The sequence below is a fragment of the Acipenser ruthenus genome, chromosome 8 (assembly GCF_902713425.1).
Source record: "Acipenser ruthenus chromosome 8, fAciRut3.2 maternal haplotype, whole genome shotgun sequence".
Classification (NCBI taxonomy): Eukaryota; Metazoa; Chordata; class Actinopteri; order Acipenseriformes; family Acipenseridae; genus Acipenser; species Acipenser ruthenus.
The window spans coordinates 5,366,236-5,392,183 of NC_081196.1; the positions used below are offsets into that span (position 1 = coordinate 5,366,236).

General features: G+C 38.2%; 1 protein-coding gene across 29 annotated transcripts in view; it reads left to right on the plus strand.

The window, feature by feature from the left end:
- LOC117406103 (disks large homolog 2) overlaps nt 1-25,948 on the plus strand; it is a 243,615-nt gene that overhangs the window by 128,206 nt on the left and 89,461 nt on the right. For 28 of the 29 annotated variants that reach the window (XM_059028233.1, XM_059028261.1, XM_059028234.1 and 25 more), the window contains one exon: nt 12,905-12,958. In XM_059028233.1, coding sequence (XP_058884216.1) covers nt 12,905-12,958 — 54 coding nt within the window. Of the gene's footprint in view, nt 1-6,845; nt 7,353-12,904; nt 12,959-25,948 lie in introns of those variants that run through there. The other variant, XM_034922619.2, reaches the window with a different exon arrangement.

Genomic DNA, 25,948 nt, shown 5'->3' on the forward strand with positions numbered 1-25,948 from the left:
TGTGTGTTTGTGCCTATGTGTGTTTGTGCCTGTGTGTGTGTGTGTGTGTGTGCTCTGTATAACATATTGTTTTCTCTGCTGTGTTGAACCTGTACAAAGGAGGAGACAATACCACTTTAAAGATCTTTGCAGGCTTATTTACCACGGGTCATTTTCAATGTCAGATTCTGTGTAGGCTGTGACAACACAAAGAGCAGAAAGCAACATTTTAGGAAGTAAATTAGCTGTCAGTTTTTGAGATCCTGTCAGTCCGGACTGCATTATCCGGAGAGGAGCAGTGCAGTGTGGGCTAGGTGGTGTGTGGAAGTTCAGTTTAGTGCATTCACAGCTCCTGTCATGGCAACAGCAGCACAGTGAAGTGAAGTGGAGCTGTGGCTTCCTGGACTTCCACATAAGCTTGGATTATTTTCACAGCAGCAGTATTATTTTTCTCAGCTAAAACCTAATTTCCTATGGGATATGAATGATACATTCATATATTTTTATTTGAAGGTTGCAGATAGACATTTTCACCTCCCACAGTCACTAAGAACTGTTCTCTCTTAGGGCCAATGTATTATTGCCACACATCCCACACGACCTCTCAGATGCGTTCTTGAATACTGTACAGCATGTACCTGACAATCAGTTGGATGACCTGTCCATTAACAGCTCTGTTTGCCTTTTTGGTATTAGATTTTAGTAATCTTACATGGCCTTTCCTGGGCCTCAGTTAAATCAGCGTTTATGACACTGCCATATGATTTCATGATTTAACTCAACTCTCTGTAACAGAAACAACATATATTCAGGATAGTATAGCATTTGTTTTATAAAACTGGAAGCATTTTTATTATACAGTCCTCCTGATTAACACCAATTACACTTCCATTTTCTTTGTCATGTCTGCACTTCCATTGAACCCTTTTAACATCTTCCATCCCAGCCTACCAACTTCAACACATTCCAATAAATAAATAAAATAAAATGATGAGCAGACATTGTTCAGTATATTTAATTTGAGTTGTAACCTGGTCTATTTGTTGTATACTTCATTTTTTTAAGCGACACAAAGGGCCCATTTCATGTCTCAGACATGCCATTACAATGTTCCAGTGGTATTTAAGAAATCAATTTTGCTTTCACTTAAACAACCGTTTATAGTATTTAATACAATAACTGTACTTGTCCACAAGATGTAAACTGTGGATATCAATTAGGGGGCGTTACACTTGGCCTTATGTAAAGATGGAAAAGGTGGTATTTCTGCGGCATGTTGAGAGATGATAATGGACGTCACTCCCGAACCAATAAAGCCTGACACTAACATTCTTTAACTAGTCCTGTACGTTTAACCTGGACTATAATCCATTTTCTCTGTTCAATTCTGAATTGTATTGTAAATTAACCATCTCGTTTACAAAGGGTGTCCAGGAACAATCAAAACTGATGAGCCAGAAAAAATGAAATACAATTGAGCTAAGCCCTAAAACACAAAATCCATCTATTGCATGTGCTGATTGCCAGTAACTTGTAGAATGACGTTGTGTCATGGCAGTTCTTGACTTTCTCTGTCCTATACACTTTTTTCCTTTTTTCCTTCAAGTTGTAAAAAACAATATCAGATCTAAAGTCATGTTTGTCTGCTCCGCAAGTGGATCCTCAGTCGCAGTATAAAAGGCTGTTCCTTATGAATTATTGTCTTGTCTTTTTTACAGTAACTTCTAAGGTCAGCAGTAGTGAAATAAGACTAATATTGTTTTTTGGTACAACAAAACTTTCGCAGATTCGATTTTCATGATGTATGCCTTTAGTTGGTTGGTTCCACTTCTTGTAAAGATACTGCTTTAGGCAAGATATTCCATCAAACTGGTGACATAAAACCATGCTGGTACTGTTATATACTGTACAATCAATATAATGCTTTGTGACTGCCATGCAATTTAACACTCCAATACTGGTTTATTGCATTTTTGCACAGACATGACTGGGTGAATCTTTATCCTTTCAGCACTGCTCAATCTGCTAATCATTCTTTACAGTCGTATATTAAGAGTTCTTATTTGATTACTTGATGGATTTGTTTACAGCATGAAATAGGCCGTATCCTAATGCTGCTTCAACACATCCCATGCCTGTCTCCACAGTGTAATTACGTGCTCTGCAATTACATTCAAAGTCAATCACAGTGTTATCTGCTAGCCTAGTTTATTAGCCATTAGTTACACAGAGATCACAAAATATCCTGCTGGGAAATCGGGTTCTCTCTACATTTTTGGCATCATCGAAGATGAGAATTAATTTTTGTGGTTAACATCACTTCACCTTTAAGAGCTCACCAGTGGCCTAGCATTGACATTTTGTTTTGGGGGGGGTATCCATATATTGTAATCCTGGTGAAGCAAAATCAAATAAAAAAAACATTCTGCATGATATGAAAGAATACAGTCGTTGTATTGCTTGTCCTTTTCTGTTCTGAATGTTATTATAACTGTTAGCCAAGGAAAGTAAAACTGGTGCAGTTATGAGTTTATTTATTTTTTTAATTAAATACTGCCATTCATATGCCATTAAAAACCTTCTGCAAATGGAGTAATATATCAGGGCACCACTGCACTTGTTAGATGCCTTGTCCCTTAAAATCATTTCCCTTGTTTATGCAGCGGTTAACGGGCAACAAATGACCCGCCTCCATTTGTTCTGAAATTGTCCATCTATCCCCTGAGTTTTTATATCCGCTGGGTGGCTACATGGTTTTGAAAACACACTCCTACTCTAGTTTACTGTGTGTCATTATTATCCACCAGTTGTAATCATGCTTGGTATTGCTGGCAGGAGCTTACATGAGTTATTACATTGGAAGCTTGAGCCGTTCTTAACTATGCACAGACTACCTTGTACCCCGTTTCTTCTTTCTTTTAATAACCTTGGTTTCAGACACACATGGAGCTGATCCATTTAAAGGTCTGTTTTGGTAACATGGAATTGTGTGAACAGCAGGAGGAAGTGTAGCATTGATCCTGAGCTCCAGTTTTTATACCAGGTTACTGAATTTCTCTCTCTCTCTCTCTTTCTCTTGCTCTCTCTCTCTCTCTCTCTCTCTCTCTCTCTCTCTCTCTCTCTCTCTCTCTCTCTCTCTCTATGACTCTCTCTCTATCTGTCTCTGAAATGATCCTCTGGCTTCAGGGATAATTGTCTAGGCTCCTGTGAAAATCAGCTTTCGAATCTGTGCCAAAGCTTGCCCATCTCTAACAAATACATCAAGTTGCCAGACATGGACAGAAATGCATTGCCCGAGCATGTTCCGTATTTCATGAGCCTGAAGGGCAAATTAAATGTTGTGCCCTGGTAAGAAATACATCCAGTCCAAATCCGGGGGTGGGAGATGATGGGAGATTTATCACTCCTCTTTCATCATGTTCACCATAAAAATAGAGGCTGGGTCTGTTTAACTACGATGAGAAGCATAACGTCAGCTCATGAAAAGGCATTGTTACAATTTCAATTTGCACTTTTTCTTTTGTTTGTTGCTATAACAATACAGCTAAGGACCTGACTTACGGTACTCATAATCCATTGGAGGTCAATTATTAAAGCAACATCAATAACACAATACTCAAGCAAGGGCTCTTTTGTAAGCCAAAATCTCAAACCTGAGGCATTAATAAGCTGTTAAGCTTACTACTGTATGTGCAATCAGCAGTAAGATGATGACCTGGATGAGATAGCTCTGAGAGCATATACTGCAGTCCCATTATCTATAGAGACTCGTGCTGTATTGGTAGCACACATAAGCTGTTTGATATTTTTGTGACAATATAGCAAGCCAGCAATATCAATTGCACAGCTGTGTATTGACAGCGAGACAAAAAGGAAATTTGATCCAAAGTAGCTCACTTCTAGAAAGACATTTTGGCTGATCTCGCCTATATTAGACACATCTATGGCAGGCTACTAGATCTGAAGGGCTGATCCTGAGCTCAGGTGAAAGCACATCAAATAACAAGCAAAGGATTGAATAATTGGCAAAAAGAGCCACTCAGAATGTACAACAGCGTGGCTAAGTTGATTGTGCCTTGGCGACTTTGTGTTCACTATTTCTATTGCAAGGATCTTGCAAGGAAAGTCAAGTCTGACTTCTCTGCACACCCTTGATTTGTTCATAAAATAGCCTCTTTGATAATGTTAATAGCATTATCCGCATTAGACGTCTTAGCAGGCCAGTCAGACTTGGTTCATTTCCCATTAAACCTTGTTTCAGTCATCTGCCGATAGCCAATACAGCTTGTCAAAACTGTAGGCAGAGAATAAATAATCTTGGGATTGATTTTAAATATTCATAATACAGTAACCTCACAACAGCAACCACAGTGTTACCACAGTGGCTATGTTACAGAATGAACCACACTGTGGTGTTGGAGTTCTTTGTTTTCTTTATTTTATATATAGGAAAAAAGGTTTAAACTTACCCTAGCACAGGGTCAAATGCTTTTTTTTATTTACATGACTAAAACCTGCATATTCAGGGCTATCTAGATATAAATTGCAGTCCTTTCTTAATGTTGTTTTAAACAGAGTTGGAGCTGTGCTAATTGAAATGAGATGGCAGAAGGTATCCACAGGTGCCCTCAATGAAATGTTTGGCTGTGTAAAACCTGCAGGTATGCTGGCATGGGAGGGCTCCCTATTAAACCTCCATGTCCTGAGCCTCATTGATTGACAAGGTTCATTGGAAAGCTGTTCTGTATTCCAAAACTACCCCCTCGGCAAGGGGGGTTTATGCAAGGCCAGCAGAGCGCTTGGCTGTACACTGGAAAACAATAAATCTAACAATCTCAGTGCAGTCAGTAAAAAATGGTTGCATTCTCTTGCGTCTAGAGTGCATAATGATATGACATTTAACTTAACATGCGTTAATGTCAGGTAGCTCAGGTACTCTTCAGCTAGACTGGTTCAATAAATGAAGTGAAGCACTCATAGAAACATATAATGTCAGGTACGGAAAAGCAGCAGCAGAGCAAGGAGGCAGTCGAGTCTCGACTACAGCAGCGACTGGGGTTCCAATGGTAACAGAGACATTAAAGGACTGCAGAACACCCTGTAACTTATATTGCCGGAACAACCAACTAACCGAATAACTAACTCAGGTAACTAACTTATTAACAAACACCAGCAGGGAGGACTTTTGTTTTGTATAAACCTGGTTTGGTATTGAGCTGGTAACCTTGAAGAACACTGGAAATCCAACAGGCCACTCACACAACTCAAAACCGTTAAAGAGAATAATTTATGATCCACTGAAAGCAAAATAGAGACCACATCAACTCTCTTCAGTTGTGAACACAGTTGGATCTAGTGAGGCAGTGCTTCACACGATGCACCACTCCGCTTGCTAGACAGAACAAAAAAATACCAATAAAACCAGCACCTGTCCAGATGCCGCTAAGAAATAAATAATAATAATAATAATACATACACTTAATGACAGGTCATCACTGGGCTTGTTTAAAGAGCTTGGTGTAATTCTGCCATGCTGTGACTGCACTGCTGTGCTGTGAGTTATCACGCAGCCATGTCCTCCATACAGCCTAGATGTTAAATTTAATTAATTCACTAGATTTGTGACTCAGTCTCTCAAAGTCATACCTCATTATTTTCCAAAATAAGTAAATAAATAGGTTTCTTCAAAAGTGTAAGCATGCATTTTCTTCAGGTTACTAAATATGGTCAATAACAGAGTTAACCAAAAAAAAAAATGCTGACACAAGGGCATATTTATGTTTAGGATGCTGTGAAATTACCCACTGCAGTAGTGTTTGAAATTGAACCTATTTGACTGTTGCAGATAGAATTATGATGTGTCAGGGAACACAGAACACCACCCACATGTTCAGCATTTCAATTACTGCTAATTGTGTATTTGTATCAATGTATTAATTTCTTAACATTAATAGTTATCTTCAATTTAAATGATAGTTGATGCTTTTTGTGTAATTTGTGTAACCTGACCTCAAAGTGAAACCTATCCCATTTTTGATGTGACTTTGGTAAACTTGATTTTGGTTGATAGGCTCACACAGAGGGATTTCTCACTACCGAGCTGTATGGTGTTAAATGTCCAGCAGATGAGTGAAGAGTTTACTGTCTAGTAGGTGGCTCATAAGTGTTATATCGTGTGTACTTCAGCCTGTAATCGAGCACAGTGTGGGGGTTTTACATGATAAAAACCATCAGGATGGTGTGAATTCAGTAACAACATTTGGGTGGCCTAAATACACCTTGAATCCCAATTGGTTGTGCCAGAACCCCACAATAACGACTCTTCTTGAAAATGTTACATGCCTGTCAAGGGTTCAAGTTCAGTTTTAAACTTTCCTATTGTTTTTGGGGGGGGGGGGGGGGGCAGGAAAAGCTAATGTAATTAGGTACAGTATTTATTTCCTGTCACATTCTTGTCTAATATACAATAAATAAATCAAGACAACTTTTAATTCTGTTTTCCCATTTAACGCACTGTCACTGTGTGGAATAATAATATGATTAAAAACAAACAAACAACTCAACGTGCCTGTGGGGAAAACTCTATTAGAAATGTCTGAGTCTGATACACAGGTAAGCTGCTCGTGCAAGCCTCAGCTGTGCACTGGTTTGTTCCAGGAAAAGGGAACTAATTGATAATTGAATATTGTGTTGAGCACTGCACTGCTTGTTTGCTTTCCAACTAAAAGCATTTGTAATGCAGGGCTCAGTCTTGAAGCCCAGCTGTGCGGAGCATAGATTGCTTCTGCCTGGAGCAGAGATGCTGTCAAGTTGCTCTGTGAGTTGAGTCATCTATTGACAAAGAGCTCCCAACCAGCAGATAATGCTGCGCTGCTCCACTCACACTACTGCTGCTGCTGCTGCTGCTGCTCCCACGATGCTTTGCTTATAACATCAGCCAGAGTCGGTACCGGGGGCCAGGCTAAAGAGCTCTTAACAGATAAGAGGATTTATTTTTGAAGGCAAGAAACAGCAGTTAAAAAAAAAAAAAAAACTAAAGAAAGGACTAAAGAAAGAGGAAAGGAATGACTTACCTTAACAAACCGCACAGCTGCTGCCGGGATCCTCAGGGCACAGAGCTCGTCCGGAACGTAGACCTGGTGATGAGCGATGCCCATTGCTCCTGTGACTGGCAGCACGAGCCCCACGGATACTACTACAATTCCCAGACCCCTTCGGGGGGCACTCTGGCACGCAACATGGCTAAACCCACCGTCTTAAGGACAAACAGTGTCTGGAAAAGCCCCAGGAAATGCATAGCCATGGGAAAAGGAGCTAATTGTGAGTGGTGGTCTGATTGCACCTGTCAACATGGCTGGCACGACCCGTTTCAGGTAAACTTTTTTGAAGTGCTGCTACAGAACGTGCTAATGAGTCTTGTGTGCTCCTGTGCTGTAGATACTGCAGTCATATTGTCTGCCTGTGTATCTAAAGATATGGAAATGTAATCCTGTATTTCCATCACTGAACAGAAAAAGAAAAGAAAACCTGATTTAATTTAATGTTCTTTTAGTATCGGCCCCACGTTGAAATCTGCTGTACTATATTACTGTACATTTAGGAGCCGGGAACACTTTAGTGTTTGTGTGCTAAATTTGTATTCTGCATGACCTAAGTAAACTGGAAAATTCTAGCATGATAGCATTATTTCAGTTTTCTGTTTAAATTACTTTCAGTATTATACCAGTAGTTGATAACCTGGTTAATGAAAAATGTACTTGAAGCATTAAACAAATAATTGTGGTTTCAGCTGTTCAGGTTTTTGCTGACTAGTATTATTTTAACATTTAGTGCTTCTGTTATGTTTGTGAACTTCCCTTTAATAGATACAGGGTGAGTTTACCACATTGATGCACCATGCGTTGATGTGGTAAACTTACTTTCTAATCACCTTGTATATGTTTTCCTAATTACTACTAAAGTTTCCTTTCTCACTATTGCACAGTTCCTGAGCCTTCTCATTTTCGCTCTTAATTCAAGTTCTCTTTATAAAGTTGTGATGAGGGGAATTTCATGTTTTTAAAGAGCACTCCACAGAAGGGAGAGGTTGGATGATTTTTCCTTTTCATTAGCATAGAAATGGGAAAAGTGAATCTAGTTCTGGATGGTAGGTTTTAAGCCTACATGCAGCTTCTGATATCTGAAGAAAATTACAGAAGCACGTTAAGGGTCAGTTGCTTGAAAGAGGACTGGGGGGATGGGACATATCCTTTCTGAATTATGTAGCTAAACTAGACATTTAGAAATGAGATTTTAGATAGCTAATACAGAAAAACTAAAATGATCAGGGGCTCAGTGACCCAGGTGATGTATTTTAGTGCTGCACTGTGCTGCAGGCTTTTGTGTGTCATTTCCCATAGTGAATTCTTCTATTGACCTGTTTGAACGTGTTAGAGCTGTGGAATAAAACTGTGCCATTACCGCAGATCAGATGAAGAGCTTTCTGTTTTCAGACGTCTGCTTTCAGAAAGTATCAGAAATCAAGTTTCAAGCCAGTTAAATAAACGCACCTTTCAGCGGGTGCACCAAAAGCAGGACGTTAAACAAAACATAACAGAAAAATAAATCTTCTAAATATACTCGATGCTTTCGTAAGAGCACCTATAGTGTTTGGGCTTTTGTTGCTTTTGTAGGCACAAGTTAAATATTGAAGGTAAATTATTTTAGCGTTTTAAAGGGCCTCCTTTTCATTAGCCATAATTACTTTTTCCACTCCTACCCATTTATTGTGTAGCTGCATTTCTACCTGCAGATGACATGCAATTTTCTGATCTGGATCCAAGGAAGTGTACAGCTGCAACATGGAGAAGCAGAGGGAGATTTTTCTACTTGAACAGCCACCCTCTAAACCATTTCCTTGACCCAAATCTGGGGCTTTGACTAGCTTAGATTACAAAGACATGCATTGATGAATGAAGTGAAAATGTTTTACTTAATGCTAAACACCTGTGAGGTATATCTAGAGAATCACAGCTGTGAGGCGTTTGTGTTTGTCTCTCTATCTAGAGAATCACAGCTGTGAGGCATTTGTGTTTGTCTCTCTAGATAGAGAATCACAGCTGTGAGGCGTTTGTGTTTGTCTCTCTCTATCTAGAGAATCACAGCTGTGAGGCGTTTGTGTTTGTCTCTCTATCTAGAGAATCACAGCTGTGAGGCGTTTGTGTTTGTCTATCTATCTAGAGAATCACAGCTGTGAGGCGTTTGTGTTTGTCTCTCTATTTCTAGAGAATCACAGCTGTGAGGCGTTTGTGTTTGTCTCTTGGAATCACAGCTTTGCAAATATTGTACATCCTACTGCACAATGCACATGTCCTTTTACTCAGATGGTTTTCATTATCTGCATCGCAAAGCACAGCTCCGTACTGTACAATGCTTTCTGTCTCACCATCATTCACGGTTAATTTCTGACATGGTCACAAAGGTAAACTTTGTGACATAGTGTACACGGATTGGTGAGAAACCTTTCACCTCCATGTCAAGGTCATGGAACACCAGTCCGATCTTCTGTTTATAATGTCCTCGTATTAGTGGAGCTAGGGGTACAACATGGATACACTTTTTGTATAGCAACAGAAGAAAACTCGACTGGCTGTGGGTTCTAGAATACATGATTCTATTTACAATTTAGTGTGCACCTTGAGGCCAAAGAATACTCCTAGCCATTTATTATTTTCATGCTGCAGAGAACTCTTTTTATAATTTTAAATTTTGAGCGCTCTGCTTGATAGTATGTTTCTGACAAACTGGAAATGTGCGCAAGCATTTCAATCTACCAGCCACAACTGAAACTTTACATTCTCATTTTCATGTGGAAGGGAAATAGCAGAGAAGCGTGCTGTGGAAGACCTACTGTACGTAAGGAGGAATTCCCTTAGCAAAAGGTTTGCCAGTTATAGTAATGACTAAAATACACTATCAGTGTACGCTTAAGTAGATACAGTAATTAGCCTCCTGTTTTAAGATTGGCTCCCTTGGTGTTTTTTAACTGTATTGCATAGCTCTTTCACTTAAAGACTTGTGTTTCTGTACTGTGAATTTCTATGGACGTTGCTACACCTGTTTCTGTTGCTCAAATGGTTTACATGATCAGGCAGGTGCTACAAGGTTACAGGTGCTACAAGGTGAAGATTTACTTGAGAACTGCCTTGTGCTGCTCTGATACATTACATTAGTACAAGAACCATTACAAGTAAGACCAAGCCAATTAGATCCCCTTTATGAAGTCTTCCAAGACGTCCATGTGTGAAAATAAGAATGAATGAAGGGTTGCGTCGCTTGTCAGCATGGCAGGGGGATTTGGATTTGGAAGGTTTGTTTATGTTGTGGACACATACCGGCTCAAAGGTTCAGAGCTATGGTGATCTCTGACAGGCTTGCTCGTCTCCAATGAATAGGAATAGAAAGGAAGATTCGCTATGCAGCACTGGTGCTTCTTCCTGATTTAAGTTATACAGCTGTAACAATAAGGATCCTCGAGTATGTTCAGCAGACGCACTTTACTGTACTTGTATACCAGAAGTCTAGAATACTGCTTCACTTTTGCTCTTCTTAATGTCTCCACACATGATTTCACACATTAGAAGTGCATTCAGTTTCTGTGTTTTGCGGCTGACTTCACTTGTTCAGTTAAAGATTCACTCTCTCCCTGTCTCGTTGTCCCTTTCTCGTTCTCTGCTCCCTGACTGGATGCATTAGTCCCGAGGGACACTCATCTTTACTGTGTGTTCAGACAGCTGTCATTTGATCTTGCCGCCTCCTTAGATTGGGGGCCTGGAAGATCCAACGTTACTGCAGGAAACAGAATAACCAGGTCAGAAACGTGTTGTGTTCGTCTTGATCCTGCAACATGGGTGCATCTGCACTTTACCAGGCATACTTGGAACATATTCATTTTGTCAGCAGCACATATTACCGTTGAATTGGGTTAATAACAATTTAGAAGGAGCATCTGTTCTAAACCCCTTAGAACCTCAGAAGTGTTCTGCACCGTCGCTCACAGGAGTCCACATTATTAAGCTAGGTTAAATATAACAGCTTTTCCAAATGTTAATTAGTCTTAGATCAAGGCATCTTTTCCTTAATTATAAATTGTATTCAGTGCTTGAACCATTTTATAATTAGAAAGGGTGTATTCAGGTTAAGGAGCACAGTGTAATGAGGATTTTCTGGAAAAGGAAAACCCTTTTTTGTGCCATGATCCATCCAGTACAAAACTGTAATAGGAACAACAGCAACTAATAATATAAAGCACAGCATGCAGTATAGCGCCTTTCACATAATAAATATATTTTTACAGAGCCAGTTACTTATTGTGTAATTACAGCACATGCAGCATTCATTGAATGTTTAAGCTGTAAAACCAGATAAAGTCTCAATTTCTCTAATTTCCTTCGAGATTCCATTACATCAATTTCTAACAGCTAACGGCTGGGCCTCCAATTGTGAATTATGACTGTCTCGTACTGTATGTGAGACGTGTTCCCTCACTTACACATAATAGATAAGGATATTCTACAAAACACAGCTTACACTGGTTTGCCTTCAGAAACTGTAGGTTTGTTCTTTTCTTGAGTAGTGTAAGCAATGTTTTTTTATGCATTTTTGTGGGTTAGTTTCCAATTTTTTGTCTTGACAGCTGTTTTTCCATTAGTAGTATTTTGTTGCTTTTCAGGAGTTAGTAGCGGGTTCAGAAAAATATAGTGTTACACGTCATCATTTTATACACTTATAACTTTAAAGTCTGTTTCAAAGCTCTTTTCAAAATGTCTGCTCTAGTGCACTGATAGTGTAAGGATTATTGCCCACATTGTCAAACAGGTAACACAGCAATAACGATCTATGATGTGGCACGTAACAGAAAAGCCAGAGCACTTGTTATTTATTTTTTATTTTTTATTGCTGTTCCTGCAGTGATTTAGAGGACAGATCTCAAACCCCAGTGCACTAAAGCAGACATTTTGAAAAGAGCTTTGAACTGTTATTCAAGTCTTTTATTTAAGGCTTGTTCTGTATGGTGAAGATCTTTAATGTGCTTAATTTGGTCTTCATGGCACCCCGAATGATAGGCTGAAATTATTCAGTAATAGAAATACGGCTCCCATTCCAGGCTTTGCTGTAAGCCCTATTAGAGAAACCTGATCTTTTGGTCACTTGTCTAATTTAGCTAAGGGCAGGTACAGTATTTCTAAGCTCATGGTAAAATCTGGAATTGCTCAAACTGTAGTGCAGTGAAAGACCAACTGCAGTTCTGTTCCTGAAACTGAGCTATAGTTAATATGTAGTTTGCATACATTTAGCAAAGTAAGCAGCCTACCCTACAGTACATACGTATGCATAACATACACGCTACACTGGCTTTATAGGGTTTGCACATAAAAAAGGGGCAGCAGTGTTTGTGTAGAGCACTATTTCTTTCGGAAGTCTATTATTCATAATTTTAAATGTCATTTTTGCTGTCTTGGATGCTGTCTCTACAGACTGTACTACAGTACTTCTGATCATTTACAGAAAATAACTTGCAACAGAGAGATACCGTTTTTTTATATACATTATTCCAGCATCTCGATTGAAGAGGTACCCTTATAAAAATGTACTACGGTAAATTTGCACTGTAATTTTGCCAGTGTCCCATGGTTATGCTGTGGATTTATCATAGTTTAACATGATTTGCCATATTTTTTCGCCATGCTTACCAATGCTTTACCATGCATTCACATTGTTTTGTTACACTTTTTATGCTTTTACTATGGTATACTTTTAATAAGGGCCATTACAGAGAGATTCTCACCTCAGCCCTAATAAAATGTGCTTCATAAATTCTGCAATATCTTTTTACAGCTCTAAATACTTCTTTGGATTTACACTTCTTTTTTTAATATTTTTATAGGCAAGCCCTCCTCCTATAATTGTCAACACAGAGACGCTGGACACTGTGCCGTATGTAAGTAACCTCATTCTTTGCTTGTATTCTATAACACACAGTATACATTTACTGTTATTTTATATTGAAATACTGTACATGGGATATTGGAGTGCTTTGATTTTAAAGGCAAGACCTTCTTATATGTCCAGGCAGTACTATAAGTGAGCTGAGCATGATTTATGAAGAAAGTTGACCTTTCTTTGAGGAGTACTATCAGTCCATAAAAGTTTGTTATTTCTACTGCTGCTGTAGCTGATCTCTCATAAAATATTTCTCATATTTTTTTCAATAAAGTGAAGTAGCAGATTCAGCATTTTGTTGAGTTTCATTTGCCACGATCCTCTAGGTACAGCACACACAAACACACATTAAAAAAATACTACATTGATGAGAATTTAAACTCCCAACTCAAAATATAAAAATACCATTTGATGCGTGGCCTAATATAGCTTCCATGTTGCGGTCTTAAGGTTTCGAGATATTCGAGAGAATGTGGCAGTATATTTAAAATATTTAAGAAGCCATATGACACAAATTTAACCGACACAAACATTGGCATAATTAGTGAAAGTTATGCTGTTTTTTTTAGGAATGATAGACTTGAAATGAATACATGCACTAAATATCAATTAAAGAGTAATCATTGGGGTTCTGAAAAATATTGTGGTATAAGTCCCCATGTGCTGCTACAACTGTTTAAATAATGTACCTGTCATTTTTCTTTTCATTGTTAACATCCTGACAACTTTTTACACTTATAACTTTAAAGTCTGCTTCAGTGCTCTTTTCAAAATGTCAGCTCTAGTGCACTGGGGTTTGAGATCTATCCTATGAATTACTGCAGGAAGAGTGATAAATAAACAAAAAAACTAAAAACATAGCAAGTGCTCTGGCTTTTCTGTTCCGTACCACATCATGGATCGTATTTGCTGTGTTACCTGTTTGACAATGTGGGCAATAATCCTTACACTATCAGTGCACTAGAGCGGAAAAGAGATTTGAAACAGACTTTAAAGGTATAAGTGTAAAAAGCTGCCAGGATGTTAACAATGAAAAGAAAAATTACAGGTACATTATTTAAACAGTTGTAGCAACACGTGGGGACGTGTTACGCTATATTTTTCGGAACCCTGCTACTTACTTTTTAAGTACCTGTATTAAATAAATAGGCAACATAAATACAATTGAAATATGAAATGTTATATAAATATACATTTAGAAAACTAGAACATCTCTTTGGAAATCCTCAGCAATTTTGTAAAGAATTGGTTGGGTACTACTCTACTGCGGCATTTTCCTTAAAAAACTGTATCCAGCCGGTACAAGATTGCTTCATACTTGGCTGACTTAAAGCTGTCAAACTGGAGAGCTACTGCTCCTGGTGGTACAGAGATCTTCCCTGCTGTTATATATAATATATTAGTTTCAGACAGTAGTTTCAAGGGCTCTTTCATTTTCTCTATCACACTATAAAGGTTTGGTTCCTCATTATTATCCTCACATTTGTAAAAAGGAGTTTACAGCCCTGAAGAATCACCCCTGGTTTGCATCAGCCATCTAGCCCTCGTTCCCCCTCACAAGACTGGTGATTCAATCTTGTGATTAGGTCGTTGTTAAAGATTGGAGATCAATCAGTTTTTAAAGAAAATACCGTAAATATTATTCTAATTACTTAGGTCTCCAAAATGGGTTTGAGACGTCTGGTGTGAATTAAAAGATGATAATTGCACAACCTCAAAGGCACGCAATATAATCATTTTCTAAAAAAAAAAAAGTAAATTACATTTAAACCCACAAAGCAGTTACTGATCTGACAGCACTCTGCGTACGTCAGCGCTACCTCTGCGAACGATACCTCTGTGAGTGCTACCTCTATTTCCAGGAGGCAAAGCCACAGCCCGTTTTTTCCTCAAATTAATCTGATGGTTAACTAGAAGTGATCTAATTAAGAAAGACTAAAATGGGATTTTAATTAAAAATGCTCTGGCGGAAGATACGCTATTTAGAGTGTAATTAGTTTCACATGACATGTTATTACTTTTTTTTTTATGGTGTTTTCAGTCGATCTTAGTGGTTCTTATTCTACTTCATCATAAAAGAATGTAAGGATGTGCAAGAAACGCGTGTAATCGACATTGCTATCTTAAACCAAAGGCTATGAAATTACGAATTACAAATATTGATTGGCTTTGCATGCAAGTGTCTCTTCCTGGCACTGTCCTGTTTATTAGGCACCTTATCACGCAGCGTTGGATTTCTATTTAACACAACATGGTACAGTTTTGATAAACAGTCACCACAAAGAGTCCATTGACAGCAGCTTGTCGCCGAGCCAATGGACTGATTCGGTTAGTCAGAGCGAATGCAGAAATTAACTGACTGAACTTCAAACAAGGAACAACCCCAGCACTTGTCATACAGTATACTAGCTTTATCCAGAAAATGCATCATGTACTGTTGGTGACAACTCTGTCTCGGATTTTGTCCACTCGAAAGACTGTTCTCTATATAAATTGTATTGCATATCAAAGCTGTGTTTTTTTTATATCCAGATTGGTGACAAAACTGTAAAATAGATTTTCTTCTGTAAATGGCCAATGATAGCTAGATGATCTGTGCATCACCTGAAGGCTTAAGTTCAGTGATCATCCCCAGCTTCTGTGAACTATTCATTTACAAAACAGTTCAATTAAATGTCTGCAAACATCTTGAGGAATGCCATTTTCATTCTGTATGGCCACTCGAAGCCCTCTGCATTGAGTCTTATTTTAAATCTTTAAGCAATGGGTAACTTACAAAACCCTAACCTTAAGATAACAAGTGAAATAGTTTCAGTGACTTATTCTGAAATATAAATCCAAATGGTATACACATTATGGGCAAACATTAAAACATTCAAAAAAAAAAAAAAAAAATCCTAGACCACCGTAAAAGCCTGCAGACCAGAAATAGCTATTGCCTTTTATTTTATTTAGCAGATGCCTTTATCCAAGGCGACTTACAGAGACTAGGGTGTGTGAACTATGCATCAGCTGCAGAGTCACTTACAATTACGTCTCACACGAAAGATGGAGCACAAGGAGGTTAAATGACTTGCTCAGGGTCACACAATGAGTCAGTGGCTGATATGGGATTTGAACCGGGGACCTCCTGGTTACAAGCCGTTTTCTTTAACCACTGGACCACATAGCCTCATTTCTCTGCCTTGTATTGGTTTTCCACTAACTGTTTACAAATACATTCAGAACGTTATTACTAAATGGCACTTTACATCATTTGTTCTCTCTTTGTTCTTCTTTCTTCTCGGGTGGTAATTTAGTACAATCAAAGGGCATCTTTCATCAGTGCAGCGCTAGACCTAATTTGTGAAGACTTGTGCTCCCTTGCCATTTAAAATATCCCCCTCCAGTTTTATCGACTTCAAAATAATAGCCTTCAGTTTCTGTATGCAAGTAGGATCTCTGTGGGGGTGAGAGTGCACAAGCTAAAGAGTAACCCCTCTAATTGCACATTCAGCTTGCACACCTCAAGCTGAATAGCTTTCGATCCAGCAACCTCATCAAGACCGGTGAGTCTGTGTGTTCTTCCACATGTCAATAATAGACTATAAATATTATTTGTGGCAATTAGATTATAAGCCACTGTTTTGAGACCTTCATCTCAATTGTGTATTTGTCTTGACCCGAGTTCACTTATACACACCATGGTGGGGCCATCGTTTCATTTTGTTTCTTAATATTTCAGCCTATTAGATCTTAAAGAGAATAAAATGTTCTCTCTTGATTCACACGCACACGTTCTCTGTCATTGTCAAGACTGGCCCTTTGGGATACCCTTACCCTAAAAAGTAGGACATCAAATTTAACTACATCCTTTCTATTCTTGCCCTGCAATAACAAAGGATTCTGTGGTTTCAGAAAACAGTGTGCTACGTGTTTTATTCTATGAAGCAAAGTTAATAAGTGGGTCTATGAAACAACCCTGACTACGATCCCTCTAGGGATTTTATTTAGTTAGCCACTCAACATTTTTAGCCACACTGGAAAAACTTAAGCCACCCCAAAGAAGGTTAAAAATAACCGTAGAAGTATTTTATTGTAGGCCTACACAATACAAAACGTATAACCATTTCAAATGTTAATAACCTACTAATACAACTAAACAACTGCTCTTTCCATTGCTTTCCTTCCCTTTTCAGTTCCCAATGCAACCCTAATGACACATACAACAACATACTGCCACTGGTAGAATAGGTACTGTACTTGTCGGCCCTTTACAAGTTCATAGGGCTAAAACAATAACAATTGTACAATAGGAATTGTAACGGCATTTGTTTCTACAGTATAAAATGTTCATACTTAAAAATATGAATAGGTTTTAATATGTTTATTTCAGCAAGACAAAATGTGTATTTTATTTTAAACATGTAACTTACCTAGATATTTGAATGACAGACCCCACTCTACCAACACATTTGCAGTAGGCTACCTGAATGCTATTATTACTTTGATTTCTTTAATAAATCACCTTTCGCTTGTGGCGACGTGGCGTGCGGCTAGCGGGGACGTAGCCTGGGGGAATACACCAGATGGATTATTATAGAGATAAAGAGCAGCAGCATATAGATTGTCGTTGTTTAGAGCTTTTTAATCCTGTTTGGGATCATAACATATATTGTTTTATTGAGAAGAGGGAAAAGGTTAAATGCATATTTGTCATGTTATTACCTTCCATTAGTTGTATTACTATTTTTTTTGTTCTCCTCTTCTAATTATTGCAGAGTTTAATGGCATCATTCAGTAGAATGATATATGTAATTATATGACTACTGGAGGTAAAATGAAGTGATTTATCCACCTGTTTATCACCTTCATCTACTGTAATTACTGCACTGTTTTGTACGTTTTTTCAACATGTGAAAGCATGCACATTGAAATGGAATCTCCCTAGTTAAATCAGGCACATTTCTAATGCACTAGATGTACTGATCTGTTGCAGATGACAGAAAAGAGTGCTGATAAAACTCAAACAAGGGCAAAAGTATAATAGAACATAACCTTTTTCCAGTTTCATCTAGACTTGCTAGGCACCCGTATCTGAAGTACTATATATATCTTGCGAATGTAATTTACCTACAACTTTATACACGCAATTGATAAAACCAAGGGTTGATTTCATTAAGCTCTCCAGAGTTTAAACACAGCTGGATTTTACTGCGCTTCGGTTATCCTGGGATTACCCCTTTAAAACAGGTTGCTGATGTAGTCCAGAGGAAATCCCCAATGCTGTAAAATACTCCAATAAAATCCAGCTGTGACTTATCCTGGCAGGGTTTAGGTTGATCAAATAAACCTCAAATATTTTGGCTAATGTCTGCATCTACAGCTATGGCAAAACGTTTTTGCAACACCTAGAATTTTAAGATTGAGACATAATTAAAAGACAAAGCTTAATCTGACCGCGAAACAGATCTGAAAAGGTTTGGTGATTGAGGCCCTTAGGGAATTTCTCAAGTGTGTTGGAAGGACATGCCATCTCTTGCTCATTTTTTTTTGTAGAGCCTCCCTCTACTTCCTCCAGAACAGATATAGGGCCTCATTCACTAAACAGCAGTAAATGACCAGAATTACTGTGTGGCAGGGGGCAGCCACACCGCTTGCAAAAATGAACCATAGGTAGCTCTATTCAGTAAGCTAATTTATATGACCAAATAAAGCGAGCTAAATGGTTCATTTGCATGTTGTCACAACACGTGGAATTCAGCACACAGAATTCAACACGCGGAATTATGCATGAGGTCTACACACACTGGAAAGAAAAGATAAGTACGGTTCTGAGTTTGTCACAATGACAGCGACCAAGGAGGACAGAGTGAGGAATCTAAAGTTTACAGATAGGAACTGAATGTATTAGCAGTAGAAGTGGTGAGGAATTATGAAAGGCTTTTTGGTGCTGCATCAGTGAGAACATTAACTGCAATGAAACATTAATGACAAAATAAATGCGCTCTGTAGGAGAAGGGCGAGGGTCTTGTCCCCAAATCACAGCGTCCTGCGAGACAGTCAAAGCGGAGAAAGGAATTGTTAATGAAACCTTTATGTTTAACTCTGTAAATCAAATAAATATTTGTTTGTTCAACTTGAACTCCCTCTGATTTATTTTGTAATATTAATCACAAGTCAGTAAAGCACTCACTCAGTCAATTAGAAGTTCACTATTTACGTTTCAAAAGGTGTTTGGGGAAACGTCCCTTTTATAGCATTAAGTGCCGTACTGGTACTGTAGCGCTGCTTCAACTTGATACAAGTATGAAATTAACAGGGGAGGTGAAGAGTAATGTAAAATACTGCAAGGAAAATAAAATGCGCATTTTTCACAGTAGGTAGGCATATTTTTATTTGAAATTTGTGATATCGTGAATTTTCTGGGGCTCTACATATAAGGTTAATATGAACTTCTCACTCTCCTGTGCAGCTCTTCTGCTGGTTCTGTGACACCGCCTGGTTTCAATAAGTGGTACTTTCAACACACGCTGAGGCACCTAGTAAAGTTAGTGCCCTTAAGTGAATATGGTTTGCATATCATTTACCTCCCTCGCTGTATTTTCTGACGTGATTTGCATACATTTCCATACATTAACATTATTCATTATATTTAAATGACTCGGACCCGGTACTTTTTCCACGTGCTAGATTGCCTGCCACTGGTTAGTGTATACAGCAGGTGTACAAAGCATGCAGTAAAGGGGCTTACTGCGTGCAAAACACGTCACCGCTGTTTAGTGAATGAGTCCCATAATTAGTTATCAGTGGTGGGGCATTTTAAAAACTATTTCATTAGTGTCCCACCGTTTAGCACTCATTTGTTTGAATATCTTTGTAGCCTCTTGTTTATTATTATTTTATTATTAAGTTTTGGTTGAGCTGACTCAATAGTATATTGCTGGTACAGGATACCAAGGGGGTGATGACTGTTTACAGCATGTGTTGTAGTAAATGCTTGGTCTATAGACCAAGTAAATTGTCCATCATGTAATCTCTGCTGGATTTAAAAACGATGTGCTATAACCAGCTGTGCAAAGAGCTCTTATTGGACACACATTAAAGTAATGCTCTTTGAAGAAATCAATTCTTAGAATTGTATTAACATTTCTTATCTGTACAGTAAACCGTTAAAATCGATTCTTTTTTATAGGGAGGACAAAAATGATATGCAGCCACTGCTAGTATATAGTATAATTTAAAAACATTATGAATTGATTGAAATAATACATATCTTTTGATATATATTTTGTTTTTCAACATGACTAAAAATTGATCCCTCCGATATTTTTGCTTGTTAAGCTGCTTCAATAATCATCTTCTATTTAATGTAGAAGACATGCCAGCAAGCTGATAATCTCCCCCTGCGCTTGTGTTAGTGTGATTGCTGGTGTTATGACATGTGTGAATCCTCAGGGAATGCCACTTATAAATTTGCCTACTTAACTGTGTCAGTGCATATCCTGTTGCATAATATTTTGAAACTTACACTATTAAAGTTGAACTTGTACTAAAAAAAAAAAAAAATTTAAATCTCAGGAGGGGTTCATGGTTGGTACTTGTAGAGAAATTACAAAAGTGTGTTTATGTTTGATCACTTTACTAATCATCGTGTAAACTGGACATGGAAGATTCTGACCGATGCTCTTCTTTACAGTTAGTCTGACAGAGGAAATAAGTTTGACTGCTGATAATCTATTTTTTCGCTGTATATGATTATTATTATTATTATTATTATTATTATTATTATTATTATTTATTTCTTAGCAGACACTGCTAAGATTCAGAGTTTATATATGCACACCCTGTGCAAACCTGCATGACTGAGCTGTCTTGTGAAACATGCATCTCTTATGCACACCACATAGAAACTATCAAAACAATCATAGTACTACAGAATACTATTACACAAGAGTACTGTGCACCTGTATTTAGCATGCAGTCTCGTAAAAGTTGTCTCAGTACCAAATGTAAATTAATAGATGAGTACGTTGCAGCTATTACACCATTGAAGGCTGTTTGTGCAATGTTATTGAGAGCATGGCAATGGTCCTGATAATGGTCCCATTTCTCTGTTTTGCAATATTATGGGGTAGATGTAAGGATACATGCAAAGTGATTTGCAGGTGCAAAACCCCCATAATGTGACGCTAAAAATGCGGCATATGTAAAGAATGGTATTCACTTGGCGTTCTGCACCCACTGTCAAATTTGCCCTTTGCCATCATTAATCCATTAAAATGATATTGAAATGCATTCAAATGAAGAAAAGAGCATGGAATTGGGCAGGATCTGGATACTAAGCGGGTGCAAGCATTATAATGTGATGTAAGGATTTTGCCTTGCACTTAGGCAATCGCTGACCCTCCAAAAACTTTACACCTCTTTTTTTAAGGGGCAAACCATTGTAGAAGCAAGTAATTAAGAGCTGTATAAAAGCACACACCTGCAGGGACCTGTCATTGGCTTCAGGATGGCTGCTGTGGTACACTTCCTGATGCGGCGATGCTTGGCTGTTGTTGAGGAGAGACAGGAACTCGTTCGGAGAAGAAGGGCAAGACGAAGAAGACCCTACATATTCAATCCCAGGGTCACTTTGTTTGGGATGCCAGAAGATGCGGTGCTAAAGCGTTATTATCTCACTCCGCAGGTCATCCTAGGCCTAATAGCTGAATTGAGGGATGAGCTAGACCCCAGAGTGACCTCAGCCATATGAACTCTCGGTTCCTTCTCAGAAAACTTTTCTTTTCTTTTCGTTTTTGGTTTGTATTTTTGTTCTCCATAAATGTCGTCATACAGCGCCTACTTCTCTCTGTACTCCTAACTATAAGCACGTTCAGTGGAGCTTCAGCCTGGGGCATGATTCCCCTCTATGACAAAAAAAAACAAAACATTTAAATCACAGGCATCCCCTGGTGTTATAATTAAAAAATGCTGTGCCCTAAATGCAAAATCCAGTATCCCAAATTTTATGCAAGAATGTGGCTAGAGGCCTGCTGGCACACTTGTATGGAACGTTTCCTTTCCGGCTACAGCAGTCTTTTTTAGAAAGTTTTTGCCCTTCATTTCCCTCCATCTGGGTCTTCATTCTGTATTCCCAGAGGCACGCAGTTAATAAATTACACACAGTATGCAAAGAGCGCCACACTTGACAGTTAAGCAGTCACATCACTTACCACTTTGCTTGAAGTCACCCTTCATTTTCTAACTTTAGTTAATGTTTTAGATAATTGCTGATTTCTCATAAATTGGTTTATATATATATAAGTCTGAACCAAACCCAACCCCAAAACAAAGAGATAGTTGAAAACCATTACCCATATTGGCTGTGGTGTCTCATGTATTTTGTTTTTCTTTGTTGGTGCTTCCCTCTCTAGTGTACTGTTTAATGCGCTGTAGAAGGTCAATTTGAAGGACAGTATGTTATTTAACCTATCACAACAGTATCCTGCTTTAATTAGTTATTTAAATAACTATTTTTGATGGATCTGAATGCATGCAATTTTCCTAGGCTGTTGTTAATAACAGTAGCTTAATAATTATCAGACATTTATTGAAATTCATCAAAATGAACTTTAAAAAATATTGAGTAAGCTGTAAATAGGGACAATAAAAATGTATGCAGAATTGGAGGTATGCAGGAAAAATGTTATTTATTAACCATCAGCTAAGTTGGATATGGATTTAAGTAATATGGTTTAACATTGTGCTGTTTCCTTTGAAATGAGACAATACAATTCAATTACTGGATGATGAAACAATGCTGGGTATTAACATTTACACGTTGTAAAATATTTAAGGATATACATATCGTATACCTTTTAAACTGTGTCCTGTAAAATGATAAAAAACAAAATGCGTTATGAAAAATTGAAAATATGTATCAGAAAATCTGAGGATAGACCTGAGGACTCTTGCTTTATACAGTACATATTCAGAGATGGAAACTAACCTTGAATTTAATACAAAGAACTGGGGGATACATATACTGAGTTAATGTTCAGATTGTTGCACCAAAACTTGCTAGGACTGATACTGTATGTCAAACATGCAAGGTCCCTTTGGTATTTCTAAAAGCCATACAATTGTTTGTTTATGTAATGCTTATTTTTTTCAAACCAGATTGAAAGTCCTTTATATTTTCTGAGAGGGTAAAATCTCCAGCCAAATGTTGTTGTGGACCCTTGGATAATTTAAACAGAATCAAGTATCTTATAATTGGTATAATTAAGTGATGATTCTAAAGGGAATTCAGTCAATAGAAGGCTCTGCACTCAATTACAGTAACCGGAAGAGCACTGCCTCAGCAGTTTGTTCGGTTCAATAATTATAGCACTGCATTGTGAGAGCTGTTTTTTGATGAGTAAACCAAAGAATTGGCACTATTATACAGTAGAGACATTTACATACTGCTTTTGAGTTTTAATACAGCCCCTGGGACAATTCCTATGTATTTTGCTGTAAGTGAGGTGTTCCCGCTGTCTAGCTAGTCAGAAACCAACTAGTTTAAATTTAATAGAAGTTTGTTGCATAATATACCAAATCTGGTTAAAACAATGCTTTTCTGTATAGCTGGACTCATGACTTACAGTATAAAATGCAGCTGTATTTGTACTGCTGTATACAATAGCACTGTCTTAAAATGGTCAGCTCTTCTGATGATGATAACAACCATATAATTACTTTTTATAGATTTGCTGCCCCAGTAGTTCGATTCTATATATCTATAGCTTTGTGTACTGTGCCAGTGGTAATGGAAAGTAACTTCCCTTGGTGCTGAGATTAGTATAGTAACAGGGGCTTCTTGATACAGGAGAAGTGACAAGCCAACATGACCAGGACTTCAGAGAGACAGGGACAGCAATCCGATGAAATCTGAGTCACTTGTTTGACAGCACTGTTTGTCACGCAGCTCTTTCCTGAGCCTAGTCAAAATCATCAGGCAACACTGTCAGAGTGGCATGTTTCTGTGATCTGAAAACATTAGGGATGATGTTTCAGTACCAATGTTTTACCACAGATTTTGCACCTGAAGTAGCTTGTTACATAAAACTGAACTGCAAATTGGAAAATAAATCACAAGTGAAGGGGGAAAGATGGTATTGTATTTTTTTTTATGTAAGAGGGTTGATCCCTTATAAGCAGGCCTTGTTTCCGTTGGTTTGTAAGGAATTTTGGTTTTCGTTGAGTAAGTCAGAGACTGGAGCTTACAATCTTTCTACTCGTCCCTTTTCCTTGTGATTTTGGCGGTTTTGCACACTGTTTAAAGCTTCCTCACACCTAGAATTTCCTAAATGATATAAACTAGCGGAGTGGGTAATGGATAAGGCATTACTATTCCTCAGCTTACCCAGACATGTCACTACAAATTGAACCTTTAATTCACTGTGCAGCTTGACATCATTTGAAACCTGGGCACTGGTGCATGTACCACCATCACTTACTATTATGAGCTCTGATATAGTTCCATGAGTTGTGGTTCTGAAGCTGGCAAACTTATCTGTACAGTATTAGTACCAGTGTAGTGTGTTTGCATGAAATACAGTAATTAACATTCATTTGTCTAGAAGCCTGTTGTTTAAAATGGCTTGTTACAGCGTTACCATGACACCGACCTACATTAGTGGACTTATTAAACAGCATGGTAGATGACAGTGCTAATTTGAAAGTAATTGAAATAGTCGATTTTATCAGATTCATCAGGTGTCATTTTAAAGATGCAGACGAGTTAAAGAAATGGAAGAAAGTAATGAATTAAAGCAAACTTAAACATGATTGTCGGTCACAGCAGCTTTAAGATTTATTTATGAATTATGCACAGCAGCCATGCGATTTCCTTTTGCATGAATTAAAATTCTTGTTCAACAAACAAATACAAAAATCTGTGCTTTTAATTCTGTAAAACAAATGAGGCGGTGTCTAAAGCAGACATAACATTTAGTTGAGTGAAAATGAAGGTTTCATTTTCAAGGCTCTGTGAATATACAGTGCCTTGCGAAAGTATTCGGCCCCCTTGAACTTTGCGACCTTTTGCCACATTTCAGGCTTCAAACATAAAGATATGAAACTGTAATTTTTTGTGAAGAATCAACAACAAGTGGGACACAATCATGAAGTGGAACGAAATTTATTGGATATTTCAAACTTTTTTAACAAATAAAAAACTGAAAAATTGGGCAAAATTATTCAGCCCCTTTACTTTCAGTGCAGCAAACTCTCTCCAGAAGTTCAGTGAGGATCTCTGAATGATCCAATGTTGACCTAAATGACTAATGATGATAAATAGAATCCACCTGTGTGTAATCAAGTCTCCGTATAAATGCACCTGCACTGTGATAGTCTCAGAGGTCCGTTTAAAGCGCAGAGAGCATCATGAAGAACAAGGAACACACCAGGCAGGTCCGAGATACTGTTGTGGAGAAGTTTAAAGCCGGATTTGGATACAAAAAGATTTCCCAAGCTTTAAACATCCCAAGGAGCACTGTGCAAGCGATAATATTGAAATGGAAGGAGTATCAGACCACTGCAAATCTACCAAGACCTGGCCGTCCCTCTAAACTTTCAGATCATACAAGGAGAAGACTGATCAGAGATGCAGCCAAGAGGCCCATGATCACTCTGGATGAACTGCAGAGATCTACAGCTGAGGTGGGAGACTCTGTCCATAGGACAACAATCAGTCGTATACTGCACAAATCTGGCCTTTATGGAAGAGTGGCAAGAAGAAAGCCATTTCTTAAAGATATCCATAAAAAGTGTCGTTTACAGTTTGCCACAAGCCACCTGGGAGACACACCAAACATGTGGAAGAAGGTGCTCTGGTCAGATGAAACCAAAATCGAACTTTTTGGCAACAATGCAAAACGTTATGTTTGGCGTAAAAGCAACACAGCTCATCACCCTGAACACACCATCCCCACTGTCAAACATGGTGGTGGCAGCATCATGGTTTGGGCCTGCTTTTCTT